The sequence below is a fragment of the Notamacropus eugenii genome, chromosome 2 (assembly GCF_028372415.1).
Source record: "Notamacropus eugenii isolate mMacEug1 chromosome 2, mMacEug1.pri_v2, whole genome shotgun sequence".
NCBI classification, from domain to species: Eukaryota; Metazoa; Chordata; class Mammalia; order Diprotodontia; family Macropodidae; genus Notamacropus; species Notamacropus eugenii.
Window position 1 is genome coordinate 289,721,576 of NC_092873.1, and position 26,887 is coordinate 289,748,462.

General features: G+C 38.6%; 1 protein-coding gene across 2 annotated transcripts; it reads right to left on the reverse strand.

Annotated features, from left to right (window-relative positions):
- Positions 1-1,742: 1,742 nt before the first annotated feature.
- On the reverse strand, positions 1,743-26,612 carry LRIF1 (ligand dependent nuclear receptor interacting factor 1). Of its 2 annotated transcripts, none has more exons than XM_072644303.1 (4): positions 26,053-26,612; positions 7,001-8,501; positions 5,595-5,849; positions 1,743-3,073 (listed from the first exon to the last, which is right to left on the reverse strand). In XM_072644303.1, the coding sequence occupies exons 1-4, from the start codon at positions 26,118-26,120 to the stop codon at positions 2,606-2,608; spliced, it is 2,292 nt and encodes a 763-aa protein (XP_072500404.1). In that variant the 5' UTR covers positions 26,121-26,612; the 3' UTR covers positions 1,743-2,605. The 2 variants fall into 2 exon arrangements, with proteins under 2 accessions (XP_072500404.1, XP_072500405.1); XM_072644304.1 differs by lacking the exon at positions 26,053-26,612 and adding an exon at positions 25,243-25,607.
- Positions 26,613-26,887: the final 275 nt, after the last annotated feature.

Sequence of the window (26,887 nt, forward strand, 5' to 3'; positions counted from 1 at the left end):
CATTAAATGATGTCCAAGAAGCTTGGCAAGGTAAGAACAAAAGGACAGTATGCACAATTTACTGGTCATTTTTTAAAAAAATTTTGTTTCATGGGTTGCCATGGCAAAAACCACTCATCACTAGGTGGAAAAACTCCAAAAAAACAAGGCAAAGATGTTACTGAGGAACTGTAGACACACCACCAGAATGCTCCACTAGGCCTCTCCAAATGTCAGGAGAATTCAAAGAAAAACTTCAGAACTCTGGGTGAACCACCTGTGGCAAACAAAAGAGCCAAACAGGATGAGCAGGCATTCATAAGCAGTAATCTACACTGCTGTAGGAAACTTGTGAATGCAAAAGGCCACAGAGCCATCTGGGTATTTTTTGAAACACCATTTCCATGTTCCAAATGCTTCCAAGGCAGTTCTTAAACTTTTTTTTGGTATCACAGAGTCCTTTCTCAGTCTGGTTCTCAGAACATTTTTAAATGCCTCAAATAAAATACACAGAATTACAATGGAAATTAATTACACTGAAGACATATATTTTTTTTGGTATCCAAGTTCACAAGACCCCTGAAATGTAAAGTCCTCATATTAAGAAACTCCTGGCTCTAAGGATAAAGTTAACTGAAAAGAAAAACACAAGTACAATCCAATAATCTGCTAGTGGGCCTTACTCACCATTGCTGTAGTAGATCCACCAATGCCAGCAATCCAGTTGTTATCACACCATAACTATATGTAATTCAGTTTTGGTTTGATTCCTCTCTCCCTCATTCAGGAGAAAAGTACATTCACTGAACACAAAGGAATCACATCTTTGCTCTTCTCCTATACTCTATCCCAGATCCAAACCTACACTGAGCTTCAAGAGCTTCAGAATTATATCACACAGATTGAGACTGCTACTATTGTTAACCTTAAACCCCACTCTGAGTGTGAGGTTTTGGAAAGGTTAATTAGAGCTGGATAAGAAGTATAGGACTATCCTAAGTGGATAAGAAGTATGGGACTAAAAAACTAGGACAACACAGAGGTAGTAAGATTGGTACTTGTGGTCTCTGAAAACACAAGTTAAAAAACTGGGTTTATTGGGTATTAAATTTTCTAATCCCTCCTATTCTCTTCTACAAAAACTAATTATAAGGTGGTAATATTAAAATCAAATTTATATAGTACTTAAAGTTTATACAGCTCTTTCTTCATGACCTTGTGGTAGGCAAAGCAAGTATAGTTACCATTTTAAAGATGGAGAAACTGGCCTCAAAAACTTCACGACTTATTCACAGTTACAGAGCTACACTAAATAAATACTCAAAGTACTTAAACCCAGATCTCCTGGTAGAGTTCAGCATCCTTTCTACTACACTTAGCACTTCTTCTTCTGGGATCTCTCCTCCTCCATATCCCCCAAGATGAATTCCTAAGCCTTTCTTGGACCTCACTGACAAAGGAAAGTGAAATAATACAAGACAGGAAGGGTCAACCCCTAGCTCTTACTATTGTTTTGGGTTGATCTGGGACTTCTAGAAGGTGCTGTTTAATGTCAAGTTTAAAGCTATCATTGAAATATTCTCCTGTGACTGATGGTAAGCACTAATTTCAGCCTTTTTAAGGATTTTTCTGGCTCCAAAACCAATCTTCCTCTTAGGGATCTGTTGGTAACTAAGTGAAAAATTTCACTTCAAGTATTTCCCTGCCCCAATGCTCGAAGCTCTTCTAAAATTAATAACTACTTCAGCAGCAACAATAAAATATTTTCTTGTAATTTAAAAATGTACTACATATTTAGTTTATTACAATCCAAAGCAATGACTATACACTAAAGAACGGTTACTAATTAACTAACCTAGGTTTTATATTCCATTCCAAGTAAAAGGTATATTTAGAAGAAAAAAAAAGGAAACAGTTCAATCATAATGAAAATTCCCACTTTAAGGATATAATACATTCTACTGCCTGGTTCAAAAATGTTTTGGATCACATTAAACAATCTGGTAAAAGCTACAAAATATAAGTTCCTCATCTTTAAGAAAAAATCTCTAACACTTAAATATTGTGGTTAATACCTTTCTGCCATGGCGTAAAAAAATATATGTATGTATGTGTCACCCAATCCTCAACATATAAGCAAGGTAGGAGAACAGGTATCATTATCTTCATTTTACAAATAAGGAGACCACATAAATCATTAAGCAACTTCCCCAAAATTATCTAGAGAAATCTGTGGCAGAGCTAAGAAAAGAGGTCAGATATTCTTCCCAGACAGAGGATTTCTAGAGTCTTATCAAAATTAACTATTGCAAAGTATCCAAAAGACACATGACAACCGTACAAGCTTAGAGTTGGAAAGTTCAAATTAAAATGATATAAAAGTATCAAATTTTCCATTACAAAAAAGAAATCACATCTAAGACAAATTTCAAATATTCCAAGTTAGAACTACTTAGAACAAACAGTTCTACTTCAGTTTCTTTTATCCCCTTTAAACACGTGACAAAACAATGTTTTAGATTTAAAAAAGCTTTCAGATTATCTGTACATTTAAATAATTTATACAAAACAACAAGGTGGGAAATAAACACTTCATTAAGATCTTTTCAAGTCAACAACTACATTTTTAACTTTGTTGCATCTTTTTACGAATTTCTTCAAGAGCTGCTTCTCTTTCTTTCAGTAGTTGCTTAAGTCTTTTTATTTTTTCATCTCGTATAGTTTCATCCAGTTCTGGCAATGTTGCAGGGAAACTATCATCAATATAACAATCTTGACTATCTGGAGGCTCTTGTTCAAAAGAAACAGAGGCTAGACTATCTGCATCTCTGTCAAGGCCATCTTGAGTATGTACTTCTAGCTCAGGAGAATTCTGTTCAATGGAGTTCGTGCAACCAATGAGGTCATTATTATTACTCTGTGATGATAAACCTGAATCAGGTGAAATACTGTTAAGAATTTGAGGACTGGTGCAATCAGTTCCTGTGTCTATCAATGGGTTCACCTCATTCCCAGATTTCTTCTTCTTGGTACAGTCCACCTTCATAACAGTTTTTGCTTTTCTTTTCTTATCCACATCCTGTTGTAATGTAAGCTAAATCCCAAAAGAAAACACAAATGGTATTATATTTACATCATGCTAACAGTTATTTTTAACGCAACTGACAGTAGGGACATTTTATATTAATCAAATGAATATGTAATTTTCCTCTCAAAGAACCTAAAGTCCTTCAGCAAAAGCCTAACACAACATCTAGCGTAAGAAGCACTTAATAAATGCTTATATTAACTTGACCTGAATTTTATTAGTCTACCAAAAGCTCACATTGTTAATCTCACTTATCTATGTTATACATGGAGTGTATTGGGAGGGCAGAACCCACACTCTCCCCCTGCAACAATGCTTTTTTATTTCTTTCCTTTTCCTGTTTACTTTTTTAATAGGAGGAACAGAGAAAGCTATTATCCATTTTAATGCATGATAATACAATAGATAAGCTACAGTCTACTGATGTTCTTAGAGAATAATTACTTAGCCTTAGAATAATTACTAAACTCAAATGACTGTGACTAAAACAGAAGAATGTTATTTACAAAAGAATTTAGTGAATTAATCTAATTTCCTCCTCTTCTATGAATGGGGATAACATGAAGAAAGGCAGAGAGAGGAGAAGTGAAAGTGAGAATATGAATGATTGTCTCATTCTTCAGTAAGCGGTAAAATAACATGACAAGTCATAATGATTATTTCTCTTCCTCCCCCAGCACTCAAGTTGAACATATTTGGATCACTGGGAGCTAGGTTTACTCTGGCATACTCTGCTCCTAGGCAGAGTAGAAACTGAATATAACTTTACATATTTCCCTTCAAATGTTAAAGATGGTCAGATTATTTCATTTTCTGGATATGTCTGCTGATTTTATCTGAGAGACGTGCTTAACACCTGAAGAAAGCAATGGTTAGAAACTCAAGAGTTTGAAGGGATCAAGAAACTACTCTACATTATGACCCCAGTAAGTGATCATCCAGGTTCTACTTAAAATTGACAGTGACTGGGCCCCCTCCCCCACCAGGCGCCTCCTGAAGCTGCCCACTCTACTTTGAGATAGCTCTTCCTTACTGAATCAAATCTGCCTAGTACTTCCATCTCCTACTCTGAGTTCTACCCTTAGAAGCCAATCACAAGAAGTCTAATTCCTATTCCATAAGAGCCATTCAAGCCAATTCTCATTCCTATGTTAAGTTTTTTTCCTTTTTGAAACTAACTTTCTAAGTTCCTTCATCAAATCTTTGCTCTATATGATTTCTAGTCTTCTCCTCACCCTCCTGACCCTCCTCTATGGAATCTGCTTTGGTTGGCCAACTTACTTCTTGGAACGCAGTACCCAGAACAGTACACACTACTCCAGAAGTAGTCTGACTGGGCTAGAGTCTGGTCAAACTATTTTTACACTTGCCATCTATGGTTGTAGCCTAAAATCGTATTTTCTTTCCCCATTACCATATCATACTGTTGATTTATTCAGCTGACTATCCACTAAAGCCTCAAGTCTTTTCAGTGAACTGTTGTCCAGCTGTTTCTCCCCCAACTTGTACTTATGGAGGTTATTCCTTTTAATTTGAGTATAAGATTTTATATTTAACTGTTAAATGTTACTTTACTAAATCTGGCTCATACTTGTGCAAACCGATGCAGAGTGAAGGGAATAAATTGGAAAGAACAGTTATACAATAATAACATGGTAAAGAAAAAATGACTTTGAAAGATGTAAGAATTCTGTTTAATCCAATGACTAATAACCACAATTTCAGAGAACCAAATGATTAAGCAAGCTGCTCATTTCCTGATCCAGAAGTGACAAAAATTGACAGATTCAGGGTATAAAATGAGACAGATTATTTTTGGGACATGAAAAATTCAAAAATTTGTTTTGCTAAGCTTTTATATTTGTTACAAGGGTTTTTCCTCTCCCTATCCCATGGGGTGAGGGCAGGGTAAGTGAAACTTAGGAAGGAGGGAAAATAAGTTTTTCTTAATCAAAACTTAAATCAAAACTAAAAATCTAGCTCATCAATGTAACTCAGGGCTTTTTTGGAACCTCTCATTCAACTTATTATCCTTTCTAGTTTCATGTCATCTGCAAAGAATAATAACTGATATTTCTATAACACTTCCTGAAGCAGTAGATAGCTATGATTGTTAGAAAGCTTTTCGTTAGTGAGCCAAAAATTCTTTCATATCCTAAAAGGTTTACTGAGGGAGGTTGCTGAATTTGATGCCATGGAAATTTAAGTACAAGATGAACAGTTAGATACAGTTTAGCCTGGAAACAGGAAAAAGGCCTAAGTAACCTCTGGGTGTTCCTTTTAGTTTTATGATTAAAAAAGAAAAAACACTAAGTACAATATCACATACATTAAAAACTACATATACTACATTCTTCCAAAAAACTAATTTGGGATGTGTATATCTATTTTTTGTGGCAAATATTTAAAAACACAGGCAAGAACTTTCTGATTATTTTTTCCTAAGAGATGAAATCTTAATAATATTAAAATAATAAATATGTTTTCCTTTTTGGAACCTATAAAAGACATTTTAAAATTCTTTTACCTCCTGGCTCTCTTCCTCTTTCTCAGATGTTAGATCCACAATAATCTTTGACTCTTTGGAAGAAATATTGTTTGTCAAATTGCTAGGGGAATGTAAACTTCTGGAGTCAAACAGAGGAATTCGGGTGAGGCGCACTCTCAAATCTTTGGTGATACCAAAATTCTTTCTTAATTCAGCATACTCCCTCCGACACGATTCCTTTTGACTTCTGCTTTGAGTATGTGTCTCCAATACAAACGCCATCTCACCCTGGTTCTAAAATCAGAGAGAGAATACAACGTATAAACAATGCTGTAAATTACTCAAGCTGTTTCAACAGACCTGCAATTAAGTGATTACCTTATCTTACATAAAAGAGAATAGCATGCTTTAAAATCCTAAATGGCTAGGCTAGGTACAGGAAATCCTTGCACTACCACCCACGTTCTAAAAATTGAATTCCACAGTGTGAAACTTAAAAGCTCCCCTGCAATTTCCCATTTAATTATATTTTTACTAGTCTGACTTGATTCTACACCAAAAGAAGAACAGGTAATTACTATCACTACTGTTACTACTACTACAAATGAAATTTTAAAAAGTAAATGAATGACAACAGTTAAAAAATATTAAATTAATTCATCACTGTCTGGAAATTAAAATATCTAGAAAAGCTGACCTGTTTAACCAGCCTAGCAAGTAAATATCTATGACAGAAGAGAAACACAGGAAATCAAAGAAAGTAATGAAAATGTTATGTATAGGAATGGTTGTGCTCATGAGTGTTGAGCTTAGGTGAGATATGGAAAGGTGTTCCAAGGAGATAATAGGAAAAGTTAGGGTATTTACCTTCAAAGAGAGAATGTAGCTATAATGGGCCATTTAAATCACATATCCCTGGATATCTATCCACAGAACCAAGTAAGTAAAGGACTAAGGAACTGACTGGCCCTACAGATTAATGAGAAAAGAGAAGAGATATCCCTCCTTCTACTGAGTAATTTAAGAAATCAATAGAATCTAAACATATAATGATGATCATTTCTAATGTTAAAATCAGAGAGTTATGGTTAAAATACAAAATACCTAATTATGCTTTGAATAAGCAATGTCAATCCTAAGCTCTTCCAGACCAGAGTGCCTGTACTTATTTTTAGGACTTGGTAAAAGTGATTCCACTGCAAGGTCCTGCATGGACTTGTCAATTACACTCTCCCAGTTCCCTCAGGTTATTTGCATGCTTCAACCCCAGTGGTTGCTAAAAAAAAAAAAATTTCATAAATTTCAAAATTAGTCCTTCATCCTGTTTTTCTGTAGAGGGAGAAAAAGGCAACATGCGATGACAATCATTGCCCTATGGAGAAAAAAAAATTCAATATGCATGCAAAGAAATATACTAGACCCATGGTTGACTTGGGAGACTTTACCTTTGGTTCTTGATCTGTGTCAACACAATGTTTTGATGTAATAGTTGTACCATCAGAAGAATCTTTCGTGTGGCTGTCACTTGTTTCTTTTTTGGCATTTTGCGCTGAACTGACCACATCTGGTAAGTTTAGTTTTATGTGCATGGTCATATGCTGTTCTAGACAGAGGGACTGCTTAACATGCTGTGGACTTTGGGCAGAAAGAGAAGTACACTCCATGTTATTATTCTTCTCTAGACTTGGAACAGGCTCAGAAGCAAGTTGTGTATCTGAAATCAACTTTGTCTCCTTCGGTGGGGCAGTCTTATTTTTTGCCAAAACAATATTTACAACCTCATTTGTGATTTTTGTGACTGAGTTGGAATTAGGTATTTGTGATATGTCTTTTCTTGGTGATGCATCAGAAGCAGCAGAATTCTGTTGATCACTTTGGGATGGCAGAACTTCTGACCCCTTCTTAGCCAACAGATAGACTTTCCCGTTAAACATAACCAAAGCATTATCTTTAATGGGAGTAATTTTTGCTTGAGATCCACTAGAAGTACCTGAACATAATGGAGGCATACTTAGAGAATTAGTTTCAACATTCTTCATATCCATCAATGTTTTTAAGATTTTTGAAGCCATGTTGTTTGAAGACTTGACAGGAACAAGACAAGGGGAAGACTGTGGATTTTCTCGTACAACCCATTTCATTGGTGCATCTCGAGATTGTTGGCCTTCATTATTAGACACATCTGTAGCAGGATTTTTCACTGGTGTTTGTGAAGTGTTTAGGACCATAGACTTTGCAGCTTCTGTAGGATTTGGAGGTTTGGGACAAATATTTTTAAAGGTCTTAGGAACTACAGATTTTACCGTGTTTACTGGAGACACATAAATAACAGTTGGTACTTTTGAAGCTTCTGCTGTTCCTGAGGTGTTTGTAGCTGCAGCTGCAAGTATCTTCTGCTGAATTGGAGCTGGCAAAGATGATGCTGGTACAGATTTTACTTCAGCATTAGCAGGAATCTGTAAATGATGCCCATGTGGTAATACAGGAGATTTCACTGTCACTGGCAGGTTCTTAGTATTTACTAACATGTATGTTGTGTCACCTTGAGTAGTGGATGGAGAAACAGCAACTTTTTGCAAGGCCAGTTTATCAACTTTCATAGCATTATTTTGGGCTGTTGAAGCTGAAGGCAAACTTTCTTTCCCCACAGGGGCTACTCTAACATTTTCCGATTTATCAGTTGCTCTTGAAAGGAAATAATTTCCAGAATTGGTTGGCTGAAAAACAGGAAATTGAATGGATGCAGTTGTAGGAGTGCTAGTAAGTTGAGTCTGAATTGTAACATGAACCGGATTTGATATATTTCCATTTGAAGTATCAGATGTGACTGATGATTGAACCAGTGGCATAAGGTTTCCAGAGGAATTAGGAATTGGAAGCAATTTCAGAAGATTTTTTCCATCCAGGCCAGTTGTCTGAACTACTTGGTACATGCAGCCTGCAATACTTAAAAAAAAATTACATAAAAATGAATACAAGGCACTACACAAAGTGCATGTTTCTATTTCTAAAAAATCAGAAGCATTTGCAAATATGATCTTTGGAAGCAACGATTTCTTCATTTAGTCCTGTGATTTTTTTAGCTCCCAAGCTGATAAAGCATAAGGAAATTCAACCACTTATGTAACACAATTTTTATTCTTCAACAGAAGCAATAATCAGTTGTTATAGTCCATTCTGATTCAAAATTACTATGTGACCTGAAAAAGGGAACGAAATCTTAGTATTTTAGAGAGAGACACAATTGTACCCAATATTGTCTTCAGAAGAAAAGTCCATTGTCCCACTTATACTACCTTTTGCCCACATTCTCTTTTCCTCTCATTTCTCCAAAATTTACTTCCTCATCAATGTGGCAACTCTCATCTTCTTTTCTCACTGCTTCTTTCTCATTTATTCAGGAAACATTTTTTAAGTGCCTACTACATACAAAGAGCTGTGAACTAAATGATTTCTTTGCTTTCTCCCCTTTCCATTAAAACTGACTCCTGATCCAACCTCTACTAGTTCATCTTTCTGATAGATGGGATGCACCAATTATTTTTCTATGGTTCTTGGCAGTTATCAACTACAAATACTGGGATAGCTTTCTTTTCTGATTACCAATTGCTTCAATGCTCTAAAGGTTTGGCATCCTCCTCACTGCCCCACCCCTGATTCCAAATGACTTTATTAGGTGTTTCAAAGAAATAAAACGAACTTAATTGTCATTCTTGTCTTCATTTTATCTATTTATCTACCTATCTACCACAGCATCTATCCTTGCGGAGTTTCAAAGATTTCTCAGAGTTGGAAGGGACCTCAGAAGCCACTAAATATAAATGATACACAAAAGAACTCCTACCTAAAACATAATCTCTATCCTTGAAGACCTCTAGAGAGGGACCCCACCACATTTCAAGACAATTCATTCCACTTCTGGACAGCTCTAATTGCTAGCCTTTACCTGACATGTAATCTAAATTTATCTCTCTGAAACTTACAGCCATTTCTCTGCCCTTTGAGACCAAGCAGAACTCATGGAAATACATAAAGTTGAATATTTTTTAAAAAGCCATTTTTTCATGTTTTTCCAATGTGAAAAAGCCATTATTAGATTCAAAATGTTAAAACCTAGAAAAGCTGAGTTGCATTCTTCAAAGGAACACATCATTTTTCATGCTGAAATGCTGCCATCTTGTGTTGTTAGTAAAAATCCAGTACTATAACTTTTGAAGTTAGAATATTCACATACAGCTGAAAAAGATAAAAGAATCACTTAAATACTGTTAAAAGGTATTTCAAAAGTTGCTTGCCAATAAGCTACAAGACACAGCTGAGCATAGAAAAGGTATTAAAAGATTGATAAAGACTGAATAGAAAAGATAAAACATTTTTGAAATCATAATGTATCTTGAAAGGATAATATGATTAATCTCATACAACTTTTTTGGAAAAAAACTATAAGCTCAATGAGTCAGCAGTATGACATAGGAGCCAAAAATGCTAATGCAATTTTGGGTTGCATCAAAAGGGGCACAGCTTTCAGGAATAGGTAACTGAAAATCCAACTGTACTCAGTTTTTGTCAGGACTTATCTGGGGTATTATGCTCAGTTCTGGATGTCATGGTTTAAAGATGACACTGAGAAATTTGTTGTGTTTGTCCTTCATTTTCAAAGAGGACATGACTTGCAGTTGATTTTGATTTGAGAAAGAGAGGGCTGTGCAAGGTCACCAGTCTCACTTTCTCCTCTGGCGCCATCTGGGTCCAGCAGCCAGATATTCATCAGGAAGAAGGGAGATGGCCCAGGATTCAATGGGAGTCCCTGGCCCTTTTAGGCTAAGGTCTTTTCAGATTCTCACTTTGAGTGAGACAACGTCCATTCAGTGAACAGGCCTCTTTAAGTAGTTACTCAAGGAATGGTCCCTTTAATAAGAAAAAAAAAATCAAACTGGGAGGGAAAGACCCTAAGCGTCCCTGGCCAAAAGAGAAACAGTTACTATTTAGTATTCACATTCACTTGTGCTAGGAAGGCAAGGACCTATGTCCAATCTATGAGTTCCAGAGTGAACTGGACTTAAGGCTTTGTCTTTGAGAAAGCAATCTAGCCAGCAAACAGAAAGGAAGAAAGCCATCTTTTGGCCATCGAAGTGTACCTTCGCCTGAGCAGAGCACCCACATGTAAGGAGGAGAGAAGAGGAGGAGAGACTGACAAACTAGAGTATGCTCAGAGATGCCCTGAATTTCTAACAAAAGAGGATTAGCTGAAGGAATTTAGAAGTAAAGACTCTGGAGATACACTAAAGCTGTCTTCAAAAAGTTGTATTTGAAAGTCTGTCATGTGAAGAAACTGACTAGTCTTGTTTGGCTTGTCTGAACCTGGAGCAATAGGTAAAAGTTGCAAAGAAGCAAATTTGGGCTAGATGTCTGGAAAACTTTCTAAAACTCTTGAGTTGTCAGAACCGGAATGGCTTGGAAGGGAGACTAGATGACCAAGTTGTGTATGTTATAGAGTGGATTACTTTAAGGTATGGGATGACTGCTATGGTTTCTTCCAACTCTCAAGTTCTGCTATTCAGTGACAAGCCACCTATTTTGTGTAACCTCCAATGAAGTCCCTTTCTGATTCCTTCTTATAGTCTGGAAGTGGCTGTTGGTTCTTGAAAAAACTGCCAGTGGACTATCAATCCCTGGCAGGTCCTATCCAGCTGAAAAGGCTTCATAATGAGACCACAGATGGACTGTGTGTTTATTGTTTTAAGACCAGCCTAGCTAGGTATAAAAAGAAGCCACAGGGTGATCAATTTATTTAGTTACAAAAACTCTGAAAGTTCATCTAAAAGGGTTATAATTAGCATCAGTAGAAGTCACATCTACACCAATGAAATGACAAATCTCTAAAATATTAAAGAAGGATTTTCTATCTAAAGAACTAGGACAAACGTTCAGGAAGATACAAAGACATTCCAGAATCAACACATTAAAGAACTGAGCAACAATGTGAGGCAGGATATAATTAAATAGAAAGATGAACATTAAGGATAGATTGCCCTTTTTACTACTTACTATTACAAATTTCATTGCTCAACTTTTAAAGCCCTTCACAATCTGGATCCAGTCACAATACCATCTATACCACAAAGGATCATCCACATCTAATTCACTGAAGACTCACAAGATCAGAGAGTCATGAACATTAGAAGGGACCTGAGAGGCCAGCAAATCCAACTCCCTCATTTTACACTCTTCCAGGCTTTACATACAATACCTTATACTTTGCTGGCCTACTTGCCTTCCTCAACATTTCTCATATCACAACTTCATACCTTTGCCCGGATTGAAGTGCATAAATGGACTATATTCCCTCCTTACTTCTCCACTGAAAAGCTCCAAACCTCCATTTAAGGAGAGAGTTCAGTTCAAACATCTCCTCCTTTCTCACCTGCTATGCTCCACCATGCTCCAATTCCATTATTGGGATAACCTCATCAAGCTTACAAGATTTCATCAGCCTTGGGACTCATACCCATCCTCTGACTCTCTGATTGGAGAATGAGGCTAGGATTTCCAAACTTCCATTTAAGTAATTTGTATTTGGTAGTTGATGAGTGACAAGAGTATACCTACTAATAAGGGTCAATAAATGTTTTCCTGGAGTTTTGAAAAATATTAGTAAGACAGCTTTAAACTCAGGAATACCATTTTGCATTTAAATGCATTGAACTTCACTTTATTAGATTTATTTCACCATTCTAGATGTCCTTGGATGCTAACTAGATCATCCAAAATAATAGCTGTATTATCTATTCCTTTCATTGAAGTCAGTGAAGACATAAACCTATAGGATCACTGAATCATAGATCTGAGCACTAGCATGGACTGGAGAGGTCATCACATCCAAATTCCTTCATTTGATTTTTTGGGTCCAGTTATTCAACCAGTACCAAATTCACCTAATCACGCAATCCAACTCACATCTCTAAATCCTGTCCAAATTACCAGTCAACTAAAAACATTCACAGAGAGAGGATGATAAAACTGGTATGACTATTAGAACAGGTCACATCGGATTAGCTTTACTTCCTTAGACAATCTTAGGTGCTTTTAATAATAGGTTAGTATCTGGCAGAAGGAAGTTGGTAGACCCCATCACACTCTTCCCTAATGAGACCAAATACGTGCTGTGTTCAGTTACAGGTGCCACACTTTAGGAATGGCATGGACAAACTGGAGCATTTCCAGAGGGAGGTGACCAGGACAGTGAGAAGACAGATCATGTTATCTGAACATCCAGCCAAAAATACTGGGGATGTTTAAAATGAAAATACTATGGGGAGTCAAGACAGTAGTCTTCAAGTAGATGAAGGCTATCATGTAGAGGAAGAATTAGACTTATTATACTTGGAGCAAAGAAAGACCCTTGTAAGGCATCTACTCTAAAAAAAAAAAATCTCCTCTAAAAATTACGAGGAAGTTATTACCCAGCTTTTGCTTGAAGATCTACCACATGGTTACAAGGTTACAAACCTGAGAGAATAGAAAGATCGCAGTATCCTCACCAGAAAAAGGGAAGTTTGGAAGATGGGTGGACTGGTGTCGAGGGAGGAGTGGAAGAGGGAAATATGAATTCTGCTTTGGACAAGCTGACTTTGAGATAGCTATGGAACAACTAGAGCAAAAAGCTTGGATAGTATGAGCCTGGTACTCAGGAGATAAACTGGGGCTGGATATACAGATTTGGGACATGATTCTTAATGGAAAAGGATGAGGTCGCCAAGCAAAAGAGTACAAAGAGAGTTAAAAGAACGTTCAGGAAAGAGACATGAAATGTGTTCACTTTTGGGGGTGTAGAGATGATATGAATAATGATTCAGCAAAGGAGACTGAGAAGGATCAATAAGTCAACACAGGAGAACCAACAGAGTGAAGAGAGAGGGGAAAAAAGATAGCCCAGTACAGAACTATGCAAAGGAGAAGGGACATGGATTCAGCAAAAGGAGACTGAGAAGAAGCAATCAGATCTGTAACAGAAACAAAACAGTATAGCATCACAAAAACCCTGGGAGGAAGAATATCTAGAAGACAGTAGTCAACAGTTCAACAGCTTGAAAGAATGGAACAGTCAAGTGAAAGTTTTGGATTCTGTTTTCCATTAATGGCTAAGGGAGATCTAGTCATGTACGTAGATGGTAAAAATGGAACCAGTGGACAAATGACTGAAAGGGCAAGTTCTGGAAGGACATAGGAGGTAACTGGATCAAGTTCATACTGGGATTTGGCCTTAGTTGTAAAGTCTACTTCTTTTTTCAAGGCTGGAACAAAGGAAGAGAGAAGGGAGTGAAAAGTTCTGCAGGGCGCCTGACAGAAAATTTCAGCTTTTTTGTTTTGTTTTGTTTTGTTTTTAATTTAAGTAGGAAATAAGAACTTCTGTTATAAGGAAGGGTGAGGCAGCTGGGTGGTGCACTGAATAGAGCACCTGCCTTGGAGTCAGGAGGACCTGAGTTCAAATCTAGCCTCACACACTTGACACTGGCTGTGTGTCCTTGGACAAGTCACTTAACCCCAACTACCTTACCCCCTCCCCAAAAAAGAGATAGGCGGTGAAAAGTAGGTGATTTGAACTTATGCATCCATTGCAATAGATGAAGAGATACAGAAATCAATAAGACCCTTCAAATGAAGTTAAGATAAAGAGGCAGAATGGAGAGTCAGGACTACATAGGCCCAAGGCCTTCCTCTGACACATACTACATGCTCTGAGTAAGTCACAACCTCTCAGTGCTCAACTCAAGATGCTGATCTATATTGGAAGAAGTTCCTTTATCCGAAAAACCCTGCTGGCTTCCCTGGCCTTCTGCCCCAGGAATAGTAAATCACTACTCATTTCCCATTCCAGGTAAGGCCTGACACAAGACTTTCTCCAGTGCTAGACTGCTATATAATCAACTCTTCTCCCTTCTTCTGTTCCCAGGGCCTTTTCCAGGACAAGCAGGGTACCCTGGCCTTCTGACCATTACAAACCTCCATGTACATATTCTCTGCAGTGAGTTGGCCTTCCTTAGGTCACCCAAGATACAACATCTCCATCTGCCAAGAGACTGAACCTCAGGGGAGATCCTTGAACAGTCTAATCTTTTATCTTCACTGAACTTCTCTCCAACCATGATACTCTGCCTGGAACTGACTGCTCAGTAGTCATCACACTCTCACTTCCTTATAACTACTTCACCCCAGTGATCTTAAACCGCTCTCCACATTCTGGACTTGATATTCCCTCACATCTACCCAATTCTACTCCCTTCAATGTCCTAAAACTCCAGGTCTGCCTGTATCTTCCTCCCACTGTGCCCTCTGAAATGAATGCTCCATAAATGACAATATTCTTTCATCTTAAAATTCATTCTTTTTCACTCCTTCTATCTTCTGACCTTCATTTAGACAAAGTTTCCACCTGACTACCTTCATAAAACCTTTTGTATATATTTTCTTCTCTGAACTCAAATAATCACAACTCTAGGGCAGGCCCTCACCACCTCTCACATGGACCATGGTAACAGCCTTCTAACTGGTTTCCTTACCTCAAGTCTCTTTGAACTTCAATCTACCTTCTACCTAGCTATCAAGGTAATTTTTATAAAACAGAGGTCTAGCCACGTCACTCCCCTATTCAATGAGTTCCAGTGGCTCCCTATTACCACCAGGATCAAATATAAACACTTCTATTTGGCATTTAAAATTCTTTAGAACTCAGTACTTAACTACCTTTTCACTCTTCTTACACATTACTCCCTTCCAAATACTAAAATGGCCCATTTATAGATCTTCACATATACCACTACACCTCCCACCTCCAGTCAGATGGAGCATTTATTAAGACAACAAGCATTTATTAAGCATCTGCTAGGTGGTAGGCCAGGGGTGGTAAACTGCAGCCTCAAGGCCATATGTGGCCTTCTAGGTCCTTGGGTGCAGCCTTCTGACTGAGTCCAAGCTTTACAGAACAAATCTTTCTATTAAGGGAATTTGTTCTGTGAAGTCTGCATTAAGTTGAAGGGCCACACTTAAGGACCTAGAGGGCCACATGTGGCCTTGAGTTTGCAGATTCCCCACCCCTGTGCTAGGCACTATAAAAAGCACTGATTTTGCATTGGTAGTCTCCACATTTGGAGTGCTTTCATCACTCACCTTCACCACATGATTTCAGTTCAAATCTTACTTTCTGCAGGAAACCTGTCCAGCCCCTTCCCCAACACCTCCTGCAATTGCTAATGCCAGGTCTTTTTCAGAATACCATCATCAGCTCTTTTATGTATGTTATCTCTTTCAGTAGAATGTATACTCCTTTATGGCAGCGACAGTGTTTTTTATTTTTTAATTTTATTTGTATACCCAGCAATTTGCAGAGTGCCTGGCATATTATAAGTGTTAAATAAATGCTTAGTGACTAATCCAAAAATCTTTGGCTCCCCAAACTCAAAAAACTATGTTTCTCAGTGACTTCAGAACAAAAGTAGAAATAGCTGAGGATGGTGAAAAATATTTTGGAAAATATAAATCAGGAAAAATGAATGAAAGAGGACAGATCTGTAGGCTACCTTGAAAGCTAACAGCTATACATAATGAATATTTTCTTTAAGAAAAGACCTATTTGTTAGACATGTCTGAATAACATCATAAAAAATGAAACTGTCTTTTAATATGTGGGAAATGACTCATTGATGATTGAGTCATTTCTTGATCAGCTGTTTATACATTCAAAATACCAATTTGTTAGAATCAAAATCTGTACAAAATTGTAAGAATAAAAAAAAAAGATGTAGTATACAAGGAAAATGTCCAAGTCAGACTTATCTTGATTCTTCTCCAAGGTCCACTCTGGACTTACAAGACTATCTTTACCATGCCACAGAAGCCACCTCACCCTGGAGGTTCACTCCACTCATAGACGTCTCACTTTGCCCCTCCCTAATTGGCTAGTTCCTCCTAGAACCTCCATTTTAAAGAAAGCACCAGGTCAGTCATGTCTTTACTCCTGTCCTCACTCTACTCCCAGCTCTGTATCTTGTGTACCAAATCCCTGGCTGTGTATCTCTCCCACCACCATTTTTCAGCTTTTACTGCATTATCTGTCCCTTATTTGAACATAAGCTCCTTAAGAGAAGGGATGATCTCTCTATTTGTATTCCCAGCACTTAGGACAGTACCTAACCCAAAGTAAATGCTTAGTAAATGCTTGCTGACTATATTTGAAGTCAGTGAGAACATAAAAAAGAGGGGGAGGGATACAACTGGGAGCAACAAAAGACACCAATTATAATAATAACATAAGTTCAAGAAACATAAATTGTCATTACAAGGAAACCAAAAATTTTAAAAGTGTCTAAGATGGGAAGTACTTGACTTATATAGGGAAATATATGCCAGGGCAACATGAAAGTAGAATTTAAGCTAATGTGAAAAAAAAATTTTATGAAGAAGTATAATCAAAGGTTCTGAGCAATGCTACCTCATAAATCAGAGAAGCAGTGAAGAGTAAAACCAGTTTTTAAAAGTGTGACAAGTATGTAAAATCATCTGAAAGGTACTTAAGAATGAAACTGCAAGGAGAAAATAAATTTCAAAATGATGGAAATATCTTCAAAAATTTTTATAGCAAATTCTTTTCACCATCAAGGAAAATAGAACCATCACATTGGTACTCTAACATCACAGTCCTGTATGTGATTGTAGGAGGTAGAAATACCACTAAAAAGAACCAAGAGGAGAAAAGAAGCTAGATAAAAGCAGTGTAGAAAATGGAGATGTACAGTTGAGGTGACAAACGTCAAGGCATTGAGGATTTAATTCACCGAGTATATTTTGGAAGGGAAAATACCAGAGGTGGGGAAAAAAAATTTTTTATGACCTTAATAGGTGACAAGTTTGCAAGCAATATTCCACAAAAGATCATGTCTTCATCCATTTGCAGCTGAAGAGAAACCACAAAAAAATACTAGGGAAATAATAAAAAAAAGTCAAAAGGAAGAGAGCCTAGCTATATTAGATCTGAAATTATACTACAAAGCAGTAATCAGAATAAATATTTGATGCTGACCAAAAGAAGAGATCAAAGAATGAACAGAAGCAAATGAGCATGGTATGCCAGTGTTTGATTAAAACAAAGACCCCCAGCTACTTGGGTAAGGCTTCGCTATTAAACAAAAACTACTAAGAAAACTGGAAATCAGTTTGGCAACAAATGCTTAGACAGACACCTCATACTATATACAATGATAAGTTCCCAGTGAATAATCATAAACAAATTAGAAGAGTAAGGGTGGTAATACTTTTTTGCAACTATGAACAGTGAAAAGTTCAAGACCAAATATGGGATGGAGAAGATCAAGGAAGAAAAATGGACAATTTTGACAGCATAAAATTTTAAATTTTGCACCAATAAAACCAATGCAGCTACAACTAAAAGGAAATTTGCAGCAAATTTCTCAGATGAACCTGACATATTGTGTGTGGTGTGTGTGTGTGTGTGTGTGTGTGTGTGTGCATCTGATATAAATTTATAAGAACAAGAGCTATTCTTTGGTAGATACAATACATACATGAAGAGGTAGCTCTCAAAGGAAAATTTCCAACTACTAATAACTGTGAAAAAAATGTTCTAAATCACTCATAATCAGAAATTGCAAATTAAAGCAACTCAAATACCACTTTCTATATGAAGTCTTCCATCATCAATCCAATTAGTACCTTTCTTCTCCCCGAAAAATTAATTTGTGTTTATTTTATAAATACATTTGTATGTTTACACAAACACACAAATACATATCCCATGTTCTTTTTCACAAAAAAATATAAATTATTTAAGAATTACAATTGTTTCATTTTTGCTTATAATTCCATATCTTAATACAGTATCTGGCACATAAGGAGTCATCCTGGATTCCTCACTATCTTTCACCCCCCACATATCCAAGATAATGCCAAGGACTATCAATTTTACCTCTGCAACATCTCTTGAATTCAAACCTTTCTCTCCTCTGACATTGCCCCACCCTGGTGCAGGCCCTTAACACCTCTCATCTGTACTATTTCAATAGCCTCCTTGGGGGAAGAGGGGGTATCTGCCTCCCTAAAGTGTCTCCCCACTCCAATTCAATCTCCATTAGACCACTAAAATGATCTTCCAATGCACAGGTCAAACCATCTCAACTCCTCCTCAATAAATCCAGGGGCTTCAAATTGCTTCCAGGAACAAATACCAAATGCTCTGTTTGGCATTCAAAGCCCTTCATACCCTAGTCCACTCTTCCCTTTCTTGTTTTCTTACACCTCACTCCCTGACATATACTCTTTGATCCAGTGACATGGTCTCCTGGCTGTTCCAAAACAAGAAACTCCATCCCCTGGCTCCAGGTATTTTCTCTTGCTGTCCCCCAGGAACACTCTCCCTGCTCCGCTGTGACTATTGACCTTCCTAGCTTCTTTTAAGTCTTCACTAAAATTCTACCCTCTACAAGAAGCCTTATCTAACCTCTCTTGACTCCAGTGTTTTCTCTTATTATTATTTCCTATTACTCTGGTACATAGCATGATTTCAATATATTTGTCTGCATGTTGACTCCCTCATTAGATTATAAGCTCCTTGAGGGCTTGCCTCTTTGCGTATGCCCAACACTTAGCAGTGCCTAGCAAATAGAAGGCACTTAATAAATATACATTGATTAATAATCCTCTAATAAATACTGTTTGATCAATAGAAAAGTCAGTACATACTGTTCAACTTAAAAAAAAAAAAGCAAACAAACAACCACTTGAAAGTTGCAAAAGACCTGACAAGGTAGACAGTATCCATGCCACAGAAAGCACCTTTGTAACTGGGATACTATAGTAATGTGTTAATGAGCCTCTAACCCCCAGGGCTCGCCTTCAAACCTACCAAACTACCTAACATACTACTGACAGATGAATCAGCTTGAAGCATCATTTTAAAGTCCTTACTTTAGCATTTAAGGCCTTCCACAATCTAGTCCCCAACTCCCTTTCCAATCGCATCTCTATCCCAACGATTATGATTTCTCTAATATGAATCACCTGCTCTGGCCAAACCTGATTCCCAGATCAGGTCAGAATTACCTAGAATACTTCTCAATCCCTCCTCTCAACTCCTTTAGAACTTAATGGCCGACCCAAGAACAGAAATCTTAGAATATGTCACATTCCAATATTTTATCTCTTTTCTTTATACTACCAGACATCTAACTAGACTAAAGAGAAGTAATCTTGGTACTGCTTAAGAAACAGAAGGGCTAACAAGTGAAACAGATTAGATGTACGATGAAGAGAGAAGCACAACAGCCTAGTGTCAATAAAAAAGATCCCAGCCACTGGGGCAAGGACTCACTATTTGCCAGAAACTGTTGGGAAAACTGGAAAGTAGTTTATCAGAAACTAGGTATAAGACCAACATCTCACATTCTACCTCTCAAGGTAAGTTCTAAATGCATATATGACTTAAGACATAAAAGATAACATCATAAACAAATCAGAGGAGAAAGGAAGAAATTACCTGTCTGCCCTATGGATAAGGGAAGAATTCATAACCAAACGAGGTTCAAATGAGGTAAAATGGACAATTTCAATTAGATAAAATTAACAAGTTCTTGCACAAATAAAACCAATGAAGCTATAATTATAAGACAACCAGTTTATGGTGGGGAAGAGGGTTTTGCAGCAAATTTCCTTGATAAAGGTCTAATTTCTAAAATACAAAGGGATCTGATTCATACTTATATAAGAGCCATTCCCTAATCAATAAAAGGATCTAAAAAGACAGTTCTCAGAAGAAGAAATCTAAGCTATCAATAGCCATAGAAAATGCTCTAAATCACTATTAGAGAAATGCAAATTAAAAATAATTCTGTGGTCCATTTCACAAGTGTAAGATATAACAGGGATGGATTCAGAGAAACCTGGGAAGACTGATGCAAAATGAAGCGAGTAGAACCAAAAGAACAATTTAGTAAAGACAAACAACTTTGAAAGAAAAGAATAAAGGAAACAAACATCAAGTGCCTATTATGTGCCAGGAATGATTCTCAAAACAATTCTGGGAGATAGGCATTATTATTATTATTATTATCTCCATTTTACAAGTTAGGAAACTGAGGTTAAATGACCTGTCCAAATTCACAAAGCAAGTAAGTATTTAAGAACCTCAATCAACACCATAACCAACTATACTTCCAGATAAATCATGGTATGTTACTCACCTCCTGATAAAGAGGTGAGAGACTAAGAGTACAGATTGAAATATACATTTTTGGATATGTCCAATGCAGGAATTTGTTTTGCTTAACTATCCATGTAACAGGGCTCATTTTTTCTTTTTCTCTCAAAGATGGGGGAGACAGGAGAGAAGTGAATTTTCTTGAAAATAATTTATTATATCTATATTTTTATCTGTATATTCTCACTCTACCATTAAACAGTAAACCCCTTGAGAGTAAGAATTCCATTTTATGCCATTTCATATTCCTAGGTTCTACACCAGTACTTTCATAAAGCAAGGGTTGGGTCTATACTGCCTTCTTCCAGCAGCACTCTACCCACTTTGGGAGCAGTCAGCAATGAAAATGGGCCACTACAAAGACTGGCATTAAAGAAGACTGGCTTCTAAAAAGAATGATTTCTGTCCGATACTTTCATTGCTTTTCTATTCCCTTCTGCAATTTGCTTCTTTTCTAGCAATTCTACTGATCCTCCAACCTCAAAAGGACCCCAACAACATGCTATGATTACATCCCAAGCCTTTTCTCCGCTCTTTTTACTGGGTCATGGCTACATTTTGATACCAGTAACCACTTCTATTGCTTGGCATCTCCCATGCTTCAAATATACTACACAATCCTGGTTCTCTTACCTCAGCATATATTCTTTTTCTATTTGCCTCAGTGGTTCCAAACACCTGTAGATCTTAACTCCTTCAATGTTTAATCCACTAAAGGAGGATATCTTACAAATCAGCAAGTCTAAGGCTGGGCATTTTAAGTAATGACAGAGAGGCAAAAAACATTCATCAAATTGCCAAAGTCATATAGTTCAAACTCAAGTTTCCTTTTTTCTAGGCCAGTAATCTTTCCATTATACCAAAAATGTTACTCCAAAGATACCACTCTTTTCTTTATGCAGTGATATTGCAGCCCATAAGGTCCTGGGGACAACATTCAGTGCTTTCAACACTATCTTATTCAGGTATAAGGCAATGTGCTGGTTGCTAGAGACACTAAAACAAAATGATAGTTCCTGCTGAACGACAGGAAACATCAAGAAAGACTTCTCAGAGGAGACTGGCCCCGAAGGAAACTCTAACGCCTAAGAAGCAGAAATGAGAAAGGAATGCAATATAGGCATGGGGGAAGAGTTAATACAAAAACTCTGAAGTGGGACATGGAATGCTGTTTTTGGAACAAGTGGACTAGATTAGCTGGAACAGAAAAATAATGTTGTGAAATAGGCCTAGAAAGGTAAACTAGAATCAAAATAGTGTGACCATAGGCAAGCCATTTAACCTTTGTGCCTCAGTGTCCTTATCTGTAAGATGAGTAGGTTAGACTAGATGAAGACCCTTCAAGCTCTAAAAGATATGTAAGAGCTTGTTTTATCTTCAAGGCAATATAAGATGCCATCCCCAACGATCTCAGAGTACACCTAAAACTGTCTATCCAATTCACAGAAAAATCAAAGAATTAATTCTTAAAACTGAGAAGAATGTCATAGGTCACATGATGGCTGGATGTTACTCAACTTGTCTTTTTTCCAGTCGTTTCATTGCAGCCTCTTGTGACCACTGTGACCCCAATATAACCCCCTGGACAGCACAGACTGTAACTTTTAATTCTTTTGCAGTGGGCCCCAGGACCTGACAGAGTTGAAAGTCAATAATGATGGTTCAACTGAATACTTTCATAGTAGCACTTTCAGAGAACCATTAGAACTATGTTATCCGTGGCATTGCTTTGGGGATTCCTATAATGTCTTACTGATGACTTTAAAATTAAAAAATATATATTTATATATTGGCTTAAAGGTTTTATTTGCTAGTCTTACCTAAGTGTCTGTTGCTACTATCCATAATACTGGAAGCCCCATATAGTACAGAAACTAAATTTGTTATTATTTGTATAGAAGCTATTAATACCATATACAATTTCTTCAATAAACATTTGTTTTAAATGACAGTGTTGAAATTCAAGCTGTACATACTTTTGGAGCTCCAAATATATCACAGAATATGTCTTCTAAAAGGCACAAATCTCCTTAATTGTGATAGTTTTTTGTTTCAATCACTGCAAAAAGTCAATGTTCATTTTCCTCTCCATTTCAGTGTTCCTTGCAGAGGTGCAAAACAGTTTCTGCCACTCAGCATGTAAACATTTACTTACCCCACTAGCTAGAATAAAAAATGAACTTTGACTTCTTGAAGATGGGCTAAGAAGAATCTTGAAAATGAAAGTAAAACACAGAACACTAAGATATGTGATAAATGGAATCAAATATATATACTCCTCAAATAAGCACAAACCTCAAGTTTATGGAAGTAGAATGGAACTTAGAGATCATTTATTCCAATCTCTCCTAATTTCACATATGAGGACTCAATCTCAGAGAAGAGAATGAAGCCTTTTAACACTTTTAAAATACACTTTAAAAAACAAAGACCAAAAAAGACTTAAAATACAGACTAGTTGCTCTCAAAATTATCATGTGTGTGTCACATGGTGTCTTATACTGACAGCAGCCAGAAGCATCAATAGATGAAAATTCATTCAGTATGAATCCCAAAGCCTTTAATTCACTCTTTTTAATAAAAGTTTTCACTTTTAAAAAAGGCTACACTTAATTTATTCCAAATATACTTTAAAAAGTTAAATTATTTAGCTTTGTCCTAACACTTTCCAAATGTATACACAAGCTAAGCAAGCCTAGCTAACATTGGTTAACACCTCATTTCAACCAAAAAATAGTACTAAGATGGACAGTCTCATAATCCAGTTAGGAAACCTGGATTTGTAATATTAGGTCAAAATCACTGATCTCATTTTTTTATTTTAACTAGTAAGTGGGAATCAATCAATCAATCAATAATCCATGAAAAGGCTAACAATTATAAAAAGAGACAGACATGTAACTTAATAAATTTTACTTGGATATGTGATTTATCTTCCTTTCTTACCATAACTATTACAAAATAGAATCAATAGTTAAGAGCTTGCTAAAGCTACTCAAAATAAAAGACAAATAGTTCCAAAATGATGTCAGATCATGTCTCCAAAGTCTAGTCTTAGTCTAAGCTTCATAACATAACCTAGCATGACAGTCATCTGGATGAGGAACAGAAAAACTTAGAAATAAAAACAAAGCCCCAAATCCTCATGGCAAAGAAAATACTGGAGAGGTGAAAGAGTAAAATGGAAAAGTCAAAAACAGATAGATACATACAAGAAAACCTGTAATTTGGCAAAATGCTTTTTTTTTTTAATAAATCCTAAATACATTTAACAAAACAAAAAAAATGGAACAATTAAAATGGGTCAACAAATTAAATTCGTTCCTCTATCATACCATTAACAAAAAAGAAGTCTAAAAACATCTATTGTGCAATATAATTAAAAAAAAACAGTAAAGGAACACATTCCACTTTTAAAAGAGTACTTTTTAGGCAGATACAAAAAAGTAGTCCTTATTCTTCATAAAAAATTTGTTCTCTCTTTAATGTGGCACTTAATCAATATTTCTCATTTCCTATTCTCTCATTTGCTTAAAAGGTATAGATATAAGAGCATTCATTCAGAAAATATGCAAATGAAAAGCATTATGCTAGAAGGCAGCTAGGGGGCGCCAGAATGCGCAGAGTCTGGGCCCTGGAATCTGGCCTCAGACACTTGTGACCCTGGACAAGTCACTTAAACTTGTTTGTCTGTTTTCTGAACTGCAAAATAGGGTCGATAATAACACCTACTTTAGACAAAGCAGGTACTACGTAAATGCTAATTCTCTCCCTCCCAAGGTCACACCATAAGACAAGGTCCAACTCCTGGCCACCCTCTCACCATATCCAGAGGAGGGTTCTCTTCCTTTAACCACAGTATCCTTGAGGGGCAGACGGTGTAGGACCAAGAGCATGATCAGTAGCATTCTTCCTTCCGCCATCAGTCTATCCTTGGAGGCAAAGAGGGGCGCCAATGTCTTCCATTCCAGTTCCCTACAAGGTATGAGTCATCTTCTACCATTTCAACACTGGGCAGCTTGGCTTTTTTGGTTTGAATCACTTTTGTGTCATCTTTCTGGAGTGATGCGTCTTCAGAAGTTTTCTCAGCTGATGGAACTAGGTAGTACAGCGTACAAGGCCCTGGTCGGGGTTGGAAACACCTGAATTCAAACCTAGTCCCAAACACTAACTGGGTGAACCTGTCTGCCTCAATTTCCTAAACTGTAAAATGGGGGTCATCACAGGACCTACCTCCAGAGGTGCTGTAAGGGATCAAACGAAATGTCTGCAAAGGCCCTAGAGCTTAACAAATATTTTTCCTTTCTCCCATTGGTGGCTGTTGACACCTTTTCTATGGCACCACACAGAAATTTTAGCCAACTCTACTAATAGTTCCTGGCTCACAATCAGGCTGCTGCTTTAGATCGGGTGACAACTTACCTTACACGCTAAGTAAACTGTGTGGTGGAGCTGATGAAAAGGATCACTTAGGGGGAAAAAAGTGTCTTCACACAATGCTCCCCAAAACAGAACAATGGGCGCGGGAGGGGAGGGTCTAACCAGAAAAGAGTCCAGCGAGGCTTCCACCTCCGGACCTCTCCTCTCATCTGGGCGGCCCCAACGCCTCCACTCCTTCCGCCCTCACACTCCGCCTTCTCTTCTTCGGGTCCTCTAGGGCCGGGCACCCAAAGGCCCGCGGACAGGGCTCGGGCCACCGGGTGTCAGGGCCTCCGAATCCCCCCTCCTGATTGGCCTAAGCCGCCCGGGCTCGAGAGCACCTTCTCCAATCTCCACTCACCAAACCCAGACTACGGTCAAGCCCTCCCCCTTATTAGCATGCCTGCCGGGGGCGGGCTCTCGCTAGGCGGCCTGCGGCGGCCCGGCCCCCTCGGGCCGGCTCCTTCTTCTCCTCCCGATCCCCGGCTCCGAGTGGAAGCCGGCCTGGCTGCGCTCGCGTCCTTCCCCGCGGGGACCCGAAGCCCTCGGCGGCCGCGGACTCACGAAGGCTCCGAGGTTTGCGCGCTCTCAGGCTGGGGCTCCTGCCACTGCTCCTGTCGGATCTTCGAGAAGCCCGCGCCAGACACGCGCGCCGCCACTTAGCGCCATCGACCATGTTGGCCGTCCTCTCGGAGCTCCTCGGAGACGACGGTCCCGCGAGGGCGGGGGACGGCGGGGCGGACGGGACGCCCCGGAGAAGGGCCGCGGCCCAGGCCCGAGGACGGGCGGGGAGGCGAGGAGCCGGGTACTTACCATGGTGGGGCGGTGCTGCCTGAAACGTCCTCGGGGGGTTTCAGGACGACCCTCGGCACGTTGGACATGCTAGGGGTGTGGAAGGGGCGAAAGGCGGAGACCCGGGAAGGGGACGCCGAGACCAGACGGAGCGCGAGCTCCCGGGGATTCGGCACGGGGGCCGAGAACAAGGGCGGAAACCGCCGCAGCCCGGAAGGGGGGGCCAGTTTCCGAGCCCTAGAGCGAGGGACCCGCCAGGGCGACCTCGGTCAGTGCCCCCGGGAAGTGGACGTGAAGCGTATGAAACCCCGCCCAAGCCCGCACTAAGAGGGATGAAAGCTCCAGGAGGGTGGGGCTCTGGCGTAAGCCCCGGATGTAGGAGTTGGCTGGGGAAGCAGCGGGGTGGGGCTTCCGCGCACCAGCCGCAGTAGAGCGGGTCACACGATAGGAGCAGCAGGGGGCGACCGCTCTATTGTGACCGGAAGGGAGGGGCAGGACTCTGAGGGTAGTGGGGGAGGTGGTGATTAGGTGGCCCGGCCCTCTCGACCACGCCCACCCATGGAACAAGCCAGAACAAAGATGGGCCAGCTACTTCCGGAATCGTCATGTCCGGAAGTGATGGCGACTGGATGGCTTTTTAGCCCCGCCCTTCCATGTTCAGCCAATCGTCAATTATTTCCGCTTCCTCTCCTTCCGGATCAATTGATAATCTCAGAAAATTCTCAAGGAGGCTTTGTAGTTAGAAACGGTTCCGGGTCTCAAAGCCGCTTCCGCTTTGGTTTCTGCGCCTTCCTTTTCAGTATTACTTTGATATTCTCCCAGGGGATGCATTCCCTGGAGCTAGGATAGGTTTCCG

What these genes read in the sequence shown, in the direction of transcription:
- LRIF1 (XM_072644303.1), bottom strand. Translation starts at nt 26,120, where the DNA reads ATGTCCAACGTGCCGAGGGTCGTCCTGAAACCCCCCGAGGACGTTTCA. An exon ending in ACACAGATCAAGAACCAAAG is followed by an intron (nt 5,850 to 7,000) that starts GTAAAGTCTCCC and finishes CTCTGATTTTAG; the next exon opens with AACCAGGGTGAGATGGCGTT. An exon ending in AAGAGGAAGAGAGCCAGGAG is followed by an intron (nt 3,074 to 5,594) that starts GTAAAAGAATTT and finishes TTTGGGATTTAG; the next exon opens with CTTACATTACAACAGGATGT.